Source organism: Apus apus, chromosome 1, assembly GCF_020740795.1.
Source record: "Apus apus isolate bApuApu2 chromosome 1, bApuApu2.pri.cur, whole genome shotgun sequence".
NCBI lineage: Eukaryota > Metazoa > Chordata > Aves > Apodiformes > Apodidae > Apus > Apus apus.
Window position 1 is genome coordinate 120,058,748 of NC_067282.1, and position 9,539 is coordinate 120,068,286.

At 38.6% G+C, this 9,539-nt stretch overlaps 1 protein-coding gene across 6 annotated transcripts in view; it reads left to right on the plus strand.

The window, feature by feature from the left end:
• Positions 1-9,293, plus strand: part of P2RY8 (P2Y receptor family member 8) — a 35,167-nt gene extending 25,874 nt beyond the window's left edge. For 5 of the 6 annotated variants that reach the window (XM_051608017.1, XM_051608019.1, XM_051608020.1 and 2 more), the window contains one exon: positions 4,480-9,293. In XM_051608017.1, the coding sequence (XP_051463977.1) occupies positions 4,547-5,620 (1,074 nt within the window). In that variant the 5' untranslated portion in view covers positions 4,480-4,546 and the 3' untranslated portion in view covers positions 5,621-9,293. Of the gene's footprint in view, positions 1-927; positions 989-4,479 lie in introns of those variants that run through there. The other variant, XM_051608022.1, reaches the window with a different exon arrangement.
• The last annotated feature ends 246 nt before the right edge of the window (positions 9,294-9,539 follow it).

Sequence of the window (9,539 nt, forward strand, 5' to 3'; positions counted from 1 at the left end):
AAGTGTCTGATTTCTGTGCTTATCTAATATCCTTTAATCTCACTAGCCATTCAGACAGACCAGAAAGGTTGAATGCCCAGTAGGGATGCTGCACACTGACAGTCCCTAAGTTTTCAGCAGTTTTAGCTACATGTAGGTAGACAAACTCTCCTCACCCTTTAGCTCTCATTACTGCTTTGTAATAGTATTAAACTGAGCTAGTAAGAAATAAAACCAAAATGTTTAAAATCTTTTGAAAAAAAAAAAACAAAACAAAAACACCAAAAAACACACACAACAAAATACATTCTTCCATCACATTTACACTGATTTAAATCTGCTAATACAATTTCTCTAAGTGTTTACAATAAAACCTGTGCTTTCATTTTGCTTTATTCTGAATCTGTATGCAAGTAAGTTGAAAATGTATGTCAGTTTGTTTTCCTGTTATCTGAAACATGCCATCCTACATTCTTCAGCTGGAACGGTGTCTTCCCAAAGCTGTAACAATAACTAAGAATTTATGAAATAAAACATTTTTATTCTACACAATAGAGCTTTGACAGGTAGTGAACCAAAAGTTATGAAACAGAATAGGTTTCAGAAGGCTTTCTGCTGCATTATGTTTTGAGATTTATTTTACCATCTCAAATCATTAAAAAAGTCACAAAACTTTTAATAAAATGGTAAATCTGATTTTCATTTGGTTCTCAGGCTTTTCAGTCTTTTTCAGAGGAAAAGGACAGATGGAAGAGAGGAAACATCAGTTTTATTAGTAGTACCCTAAACAGAAAGTAGACACTATTGTTACTCTTCCATGCCTAAGAAATAACACAGTCCACTCTTGATTTTTTTACTGTTTGGTTTTCAGTATAGCCTTTGATCTTTCCTTTGTCATCTTTTGTCAATTGAAGTGAAAGGAATCACTGTTCCTGCCAAAAAGCACCAAGCAGCTGTCACCTTTGCTTAGTTACTACTGGAAGAAAACTTGGAGTTACTGAATTTCCAAGTGAGTTTTCTGCACAGAGGCCATGAAACAGTGAGTACAAAGGGAAGCAAAAAAAATCCTACCTGGATTTAGAGAGGGTTACTTCAGAGGCTGCTATGTCAAGATGCTTCAGGACTGATATGAATGGTTACATTTATGTAACAGAACTACATTTTTACAGATTATGCACATGAAACCCCAGCTGAAAGTTGGTATTTTGAAATTGTCCTATAGCAAAGTTTCTCTTGCAGAGGATCCATGCAAGCTCCACTAACTTGAATTGTGTCAGAAATCTGAAATCAAAAGGAATCCACTCATAAAATGTAAGAGGAATCTAACTCTAATCCCCGCAAAGATTACTTTCTCACTGGATTGATGACATTTTCAAGTTAAACCACAAGATACAGACAGAGACTGTTGTTGCAGTGGGGGAAGAATACAAAGTTACCTGGAACAAGATGAAAATATAAATACAACATTAGCTAAACAAAAATTGACTCAGTAACAGGAGAGTTAAAGTGCCTTGAAATGCTACATAGTGGCTTCAGCACCTTAACCTGAACATTTAAAAAGCAAAGCATCACAAGTAAGGGTTACAGAGCAGCAATTTCTGCTACCCTCAGCTTTCTTGAGCAAGGAAAATAGGGTTAGACTCCTGGAAGGATTTGACAAAAGGAAATACAAAGTTGGAAGGATATTTTTCTGTACTCCATATTTCCCCAAGAGGCTATTTGGGCCTGAGAATGAGTTGCAACAACAGCCCTCTCCTCCCCTGCAGAAGACACCAGGCAACCATTACATCATTCTTCTTTTACTCCTTATGATGCACATCTTCCTTACCAAAAATCATGCCAAGGGGGAGACCTACCTTTTCTGGTAGGCAACTAACTACTGAGTCTGGTGCCTTTTAACCCCTGCTCAAGAGGTGCCTAAATCTGGGATGAGCTTGTTTTATTGACAGTAGTGTTCCACAAGTGCATAAAATTTGCCTTTAACCAGGCCACAGATCCTGACACTGTTTTGTGTACTGCAGCATCTATGCATGCATATTTTAATCTCCTTCTTATCAAGATGTGCTCTCAGAAAAAAAAAATTAAAAAATCCAAGTTTAGAAGAAATTGTGTCGTTAGCCCTAAAACAAAACTGAGTGTAAGAGATACTGAATAGCTTTATGAGCACTGTGACAGATTTAATGGAAATATTCTCCTCTACTCCTACTTCCCAAGCACATACAGTTTTTATAGGAATAATTATCTAGGGGTAAGGTCCTTTAGCCTATGAGAGCAAACATCTTTCACTTGCAAAGGCTTATTGTTAGAGATCTGTAGATACTTTGCTATAGATAAAACTTCTATATCTTTTAGGAAGTTTAGGGTTATTAGACATAAATAGGTGCCACTTGAGAAGGACTTTTGAGTGAATAAAGAGTTCATAAATAGGTATTTACTATGGTCAATCACAGATACAAGAGCTGAAATAGCATTAAGGTTCCTTTTCCAAGAGTTTGGGGTCAGCGAGAGCTTTTTCAAGTTGCCCTAAAAACTGAATAGTTAGTTTCACTCTTGATACAGCTTCCCTGACAAGAACAGAATTTTATCTGCAATGAATTTGGCCCAAAGGGATTTTTGCTGTTGTGATCATGTGATGTGTACATTAGTTGGAACATGCTTGCTCTGCGTCACGTACATGATACGTTAGGAACACATCTGACCTCTTTGCAATGCCTATTTTCTGGTGTCTTCTTCTGGGCTTCCAACAGCTCAGCTAGAAGCTCCTGGAAGACTGGGTACATTACTTAAGATAATTTGTTTGATACGGACTCCCATTACTTCTGAATATTTTTAGCACATTTGAAGCACTATGTCAAATTGATCAGATGAAGAAACAACACAAATAAGCCCCCACTGAACTTCTTGCTGCTGCAGCAGTGTCTTTTCTAGAGCTGCACTCGGCTCATTTTTAGAGTTCAGTATCTCTCTACTGCACTACAGCCTTCAGTAGAGACTTCATGTTTGCCAGGTCTCAGAAAACATCAACAGTTACTTTGTGACAAGGCTAGTGAGTTATTCAGTAAGAGCCCCCATCATAAATCACAGGTTTTGTTAGAATGGTAATTTCCAGCTAAAGTTAGCCTGGCTGACCAGGTCTCTGAGGGACTGACCCATTACACTGCTCATGTATGACCACTAAGTTAAAAGGTCTTATATAACTATATCTGAGATTAAGTGACACCAAGTACCTGACACCTACTTTTTTTTTTCTAATCTAACCTCCTACACCAAATGTGTCTTGCAAAGACATGCTTGGATTGAACAATGCACGTGCTTAGTGTACAGTAGAAATGTGACCTTGAATCCACTCTCTGCTCCTCTTTTGTTCAGCAGCATAGATGTGCACATAGTTATTGGCTGGCTTGGCCTGGCACTCTTTTAAGGCCAATATTGTCACTCTTAACAGAATTTACTGTTGCTTTACACCCTGCTTTTCTTCTAACTCATTGCTTTTCTCCTAATTCATTGCCATTTCTTACTTTTTTCAACACTGTACCTCTGTGAAACCTCATCTCTGTACTTGCAGCTTAATGAAAGTAAGCACATGTGCAGGCAGCACATTTAGGCATGAATTCTTTCAAGACCATAAATGCTCTCAATTTATTTTATACAGTATAATAAATAAGCTAAACCATAAGATCTTCTGTCTGCCAAAAAAAGACCTAAATAGGCTAGACAGTGAAAGCACAGTTTTTGCTTCACAGACTGCAAAACTGAAACTAATTTTGCAGAATTGCAGGTGATGCCAATAAGACAGCTGCAAACAGAACATTTTTTAGTAATTTACATCTTGCAGAAATTGAAACTCAATAGCTTTTCTTTTTGCTAGAAGAGGGCTTGTTACTTCTTTAGGCTGACCCGTTCATCCTGTAAACCAGTTCAAGAGACTGCAATCTGTACCTGGTTCTCAACTATACTTTTGGTTTTTTCTTACATTCTGTTTATATCATGAATATACAAAGAATAAATGGTTGAATGTTTACCTTTCCACAACTAGATAATCCAATAAAAATCAGCACTTACTTGGAATGGATCACCATTCAGTTGAGGGTGGGCAGAAAATATTGTGTATTACAAGCAGCAAGGTTGTGACATCTAGAGTACATAGGATAGATTTAACTCATGAAGATCCTATGGCAGTGTTCTCACACAGACATCAGCTCAATTTAAATTTGTGGTATATAAGTTTCTTTATGTTACAATAACGCAAGAGGTGTGATAAACATATAGACTGCAAAAAGTAAGACATTCAGCAGAGAAGTAGCTGTTCAAACCTAGGAAGAAGTGAGACTAATAAAACATTACCATGTTTCGGGGGGAGGAGAGAGTTTTCAGGAGATATTTAATTGACTCGGTACATTCAACTAAATAAAGCTTTTTTGTAGTTTGATTAATGAAATAAATATCCTCTTAATTTCTGTTTTAACATCTTGCCTTTCTCTCCTGACATTTGTCCTCTAGGTTTTTAGGTCAAGTGTCCATGATATGATCCAGCTGGCTTATAGGATCAACAACTCCCTTGTGAATAATGGTTAAAAACACATCCCACCTGGACATTGAAACCCTGGCAATGCTCCAGAATAAAGCTATCTCCATCACCCTCCCAGTTGTGTATACACTAGTGGCTCTGATCAGTATCCCTGGCAACTTGTTCTCCCTTTGGGTGCTTTGCTGGCACATCAAACCCAAAACACCTTCTGTTATCTTCATGATCAACTTAAGCATCACAGATCTCATGCTGGCCAGCTGCTTTCCCTTCCAGATTTCTTACCACATCCAAAGCAATCATTGGAGCTTTGGTAAGACTCTTTGCAGCCTCGTGACCGTGATGTTCTACTCCAACATGTATTCTTCCATACTGACCATGACCTGTATCAGCATTGAAAGGTACATGGGCGTGGTATATCCCATGAAGCTGATCAAGTGGAGAAGAAAAAGGTATGCCCTGGCTGCCTGCCTAGGTATGTGGCTTTTCTTGCTACTAGCCTTCTACCCCCTAGAAAGTACAGATCTGACCTATGAAGTGAAGGAACTGGGGATTATAACCTGTTTTGATGTCCTCAAATGGGATATGCTACCCAATTTTGCAGCTTGGGTAGCCTTTCTCCTCACGCTATTTGTCGTGCTCTTCCTGATCCCTTTTGTTGTAACAGTTGGATGCTATATTGGCACCATACGGAAGCTTATTCAGACATCCAGCAGATATGGTAACAGGCAGAAGACTAGATCCATATACCTGGCAGTGATAGTCCTTCTAGTATTCATCACTTGCTTCGCTCCCAACAACTTTATCCTACTTGCGCATATGATCATTCGCCTATTTTACGGCAGGAGTTTGTACCCTGCTTACAAGTTCACCTTGTGCCTCAGTTGCCTCAACAACTGCATTGATCCCTTCATCTATTATTTTGCATCCAAAGAATTTTACCAGAAATTCATGCAAGTGTTTCGCCCTAAAGTACTGCTCAATGACAGTTCGGAAAACAGGAGGGAAAGTTTATTCTCTGGCAGGACCATGTCGGCCAGGTCAATGTCAAGCGGACCTATGGATGGGTTAGAGGGAGTAAAGGTTTATCTGCAAAGGCAAGAAAGTGTTTTTTAACCTCAGACATCTCCAAAAGAAAGGCACCTGCGAAATTCATGAATAGACACAGAAAAGGTTTCTTTCTGAATGGCTACCCTCAAAATACTTTGCTCCAGTGAGAGAAGTCACGCCATACTCATATTGCGCATTCTACTGCAATGTTTTCTGGTAAGCAATTGAAATGTCAAAAGAACAATTTAAGAAGCCACTGAAGCAAACCAAACATTCATAATTAGGACTTGACCTGGAACTGGTTCTACTGCATGAAAGCAAGGGATACATTCAGAACAAACATTACTTTCAGGTTGTATGATGTCAGTGGTTAACCAAAGAGTTGTGATTCTCAGTGAATGTGAAATATTACTGTATATAAATTAAAGCATACACTGAAATTGGATTTGGGGTGAGGGAGTTATTTTTCTAAACAATGTGCTGGGCTTTTTGTTTGGTTTGTTTTGGGTTTTTTTAAGGTATTGCTTTCTCTCTTGTTATATTTCTACAAAAGAATGAGTAAAAATAGCTTGTCATTTTACCATTAATGTATAATGTATAGCCACTGTGAATTCACCACAACACTCACCCAACTGTTTATCAGAACCAAACCACACTAACCTTCAAAAAGGTTAGTGTGACTCATGTTATTTATTTCAATTTTATATAGCAAAATATCTCATACAATGAAAAGAAAGCTAGAACAAATAATGTTTGAGACTACTTCAGCTGCTAAGTGGATTATATTTTCACTTACTGAAGCTATTAATTTCTCAGGACAGTGGGGAGCAGCTGAGTTCAGAAAACAGATTTTCTCACATTGACCTACTACATTAATAATGCTGCTGCTTGTATGTGATTGGTATCAAGGAGTCACTTTCGACAGTTCAGTATAGGCTATACACAGAAACACCATCCCCCTCAGCAGAGAATTTAGCTTTATAGAGTGCACAGAGAGTGATTTTATGTTGGTGTTGGTGTGGATTATTAACCAGATTTTCAGCTGGATAAATGAGAATTCAACCAGAGACTGGAGCGACCCTGTGCCAGCAGAAACCAGCTGAAAAACTGTCCTTATGGCTTGATGTCAGAAACTTATTGCTTTCAAGCAGGCAACAGCAAGAAGAAAAAAATGAAAGCAAGGCTTGAGAATGGGAGAAGTACCAAATACCCTGGAAAAAGGTTACAGGAGGTTGATTATGCAGTCCTGTGTTTGGGACCCCTCTCTCAAATATTGTTCTCCAGCTTGTTTGTATAAGCTGTGTCATGTTTTAACTCTTCTCACATATCAACAACTGCCTGTGTGCTTGAAAAGACAACTGCTATAAAATATGCACTGGGTACAGGAAAAGGCAAAGTTTTTCCTGTGATATTTACAGCTTTTTACCTACCTTTTACTTACCTTTGGCCCTCACTGACAGCAAAGAGCCAAAAAACACCTGACAGAACCAGACAATTTTCCCCCCTCAAGTGAGAGACAGTTATGCAGCATCCTTCTGCTGTGCTGTGGCTCCATCCAGCACTTAAAGAAGGACAAGGAACTACTGGAAAGAGTCTGGAACAGGGCCACTAAGATGATTAAGGGACTGGAGAATCTGCCCTGTGAGGAAAGGCTGAGAGAACTGCATCTGTTTAGCTTAGAGAACAGGAGACTGAGGGGGGATCTCATGAATGCTTATCAATATCTAAAGGGCAGGTGTCAGGAGGATGGGGCCAGACTCTTCTCAGTGGTGTCCAGTGACAAAACAAGGGGCAATGATCACAAACTTGTAAACAGGAGGTTTATCCTAAAATACTTCTTTACTCTGAGGGTAATAGAACACTGGTACAAGCTGCCCAGGGATATTGTGGAGTCTCCTTCTCTGAAGACATTAAAACCCACCTGGAGGTGTTCCTGAGTAATCTGCTGCAGGGGATCCTGCTCTAGCAGGAGTGTCAGACTAGATGTTCTCCAGAGGTTCCTTCCAACCCCTACCATTCTGTGATTTACTGATTTCTGAGATCCTGAGCCTAAGTAAAAAACAACAACCAAGGCCCTTATAATCTGACTTTTTTCTTTGTTTATGACATTGTTAGAACACAGTTTTCCACCATTAGTTTCTCTACGACAGAGTGTGGACAGCCACAAAACCAACTGTGAGATATTTGTATGTCCTATCCTCTGTTAAAGTATCATCAGTTATTGGAACAGGATAAATCTGAGTGGACGTAGCACTGCCTTTCAAAAGCCATCTGAAGTGTTTTGTAGCATTTCACAGTATTAGTTTTAATTGATCTGTACATTTTCTGCTCACAAGGCCAATCACAGTGCTACATAACATGTCCAAGCTTTCCCATCAAGGTGCCTGGAGGCTACCCTGCCCTACCAGCCTGTCTTCTGGCTGTAGATGTGCAGTGAGATGGGCTCACTACTTTCAATCACCTTGTGTGTGCTGGATGAGGAACCCTCAAAGCATGTGTGAGTCTGGGGCTCTGAAACCATGTTTCAACTCTAGCATATGCTCCAAAATGCCTACGTGAGCCAGGACCCCCAAAGAAAGAGCAATGGCTCTTCCTAAGGTATCTCACATCCATCAGGCAGAAATTCAGTTAGTTTACTTACATTTTACAAAGCTGTAAAATAATTAAGCAATGCATGGTTTCATGTTGTTGACCCTTGACTTTCACAGAATTCCAGCTTTCCCACTATCAAAACTGTTTTCAGCATTTTGCTGTGGCAGAAACTTTTTTGCAGGTTATACTGAAATCTTTCTCCTTTTTTTTCCACATAGAATTATTTTTACAATGAAAACCATTACTTCTCCTAGCTCTAATGCAGATTATCATGCTGTTTTATCTTGAACCTAATTCTCAAGTGCTTAGTGCCTACTAAACTGTACTGCAATGTACCTGAACTATAACTGACACTCAATAGAGCCAAATGGGCAGAAACTTTGCACTTTGGACATCAACTCCTATATTTTGAAATTTCTGAACTGCTCCTTTTGCAAGAGAAAAAAGATTCTCACAACTGACTGAAAATGTTCTCTCCAGCCTCATGCAGCTCTTCATACCCTTCATCCCTCTTCTGACTGTCTAAAAAGGAACAGGAAGGTGCCTCTTCTAGTTAGCTCAGATTACACAAAATTCTCATTTGTGTCAGCGGGATTGTTCCTTGAAAAAGGAACACAGAAAAGAACCAAATGACTGCAATCTTTTGAGTCCAACAAGTGTATACTGTCAAGTTTTGGAGGGGTTTTTTAGAGAGAAGAAGAAATTATTTTTTAAAGTGGCCTAACACCTTGTTCTTTGACACTGGAAACGTACTTCTGGTAGCAAGATTTCTTCCCTCCTTCGTCAGTGGGTGTGAGTTGACATATGTAGATACATATATATGTGCATGTGTGTATATATCTATATTTACATGCACATAAATATAGATTGCCATTTGAGAGGTTACTGAGAAGTTCATATCTACCTTGCCTTTGGTTTGGGAAATATGGGTCCTGGGTGACATGCTTACTTGATTGCCTCTGTGGTTAATGTAATTTTACTTAGAAGACATGAATGTATAGGCTTCTGCTCAGTTTTAGGTTCTGTTTTTTTGTTTGTTTGTTCTGTTTGTTTTTTTTTAATTATTGTTTATCAATTTAATCTATGAATGTGTGTGAGGTTTTTTGTACATATAATAATAAAAACCCAAACATTAAAAAGGACATGATTTAAGATTCTTTCCTTTGTTTGTACCTGTATCATTTAAATTCTTATTTTTCCCAAGCATTTTGAAGATTGATTTTATTTTCTTTGCATACCTGTTCATTTTTTGGTCTTTCTATATTTTTTAGAAGCTGGCATTGGCATGCTTCCTTCAAATAATCACATTCTAAAGCAGCAACACTAGAATGAGATATTGGCCAAATTGGAATCCTTCTGCTTGCCCAGTAGGTGCACTTGATGTATATGTTTC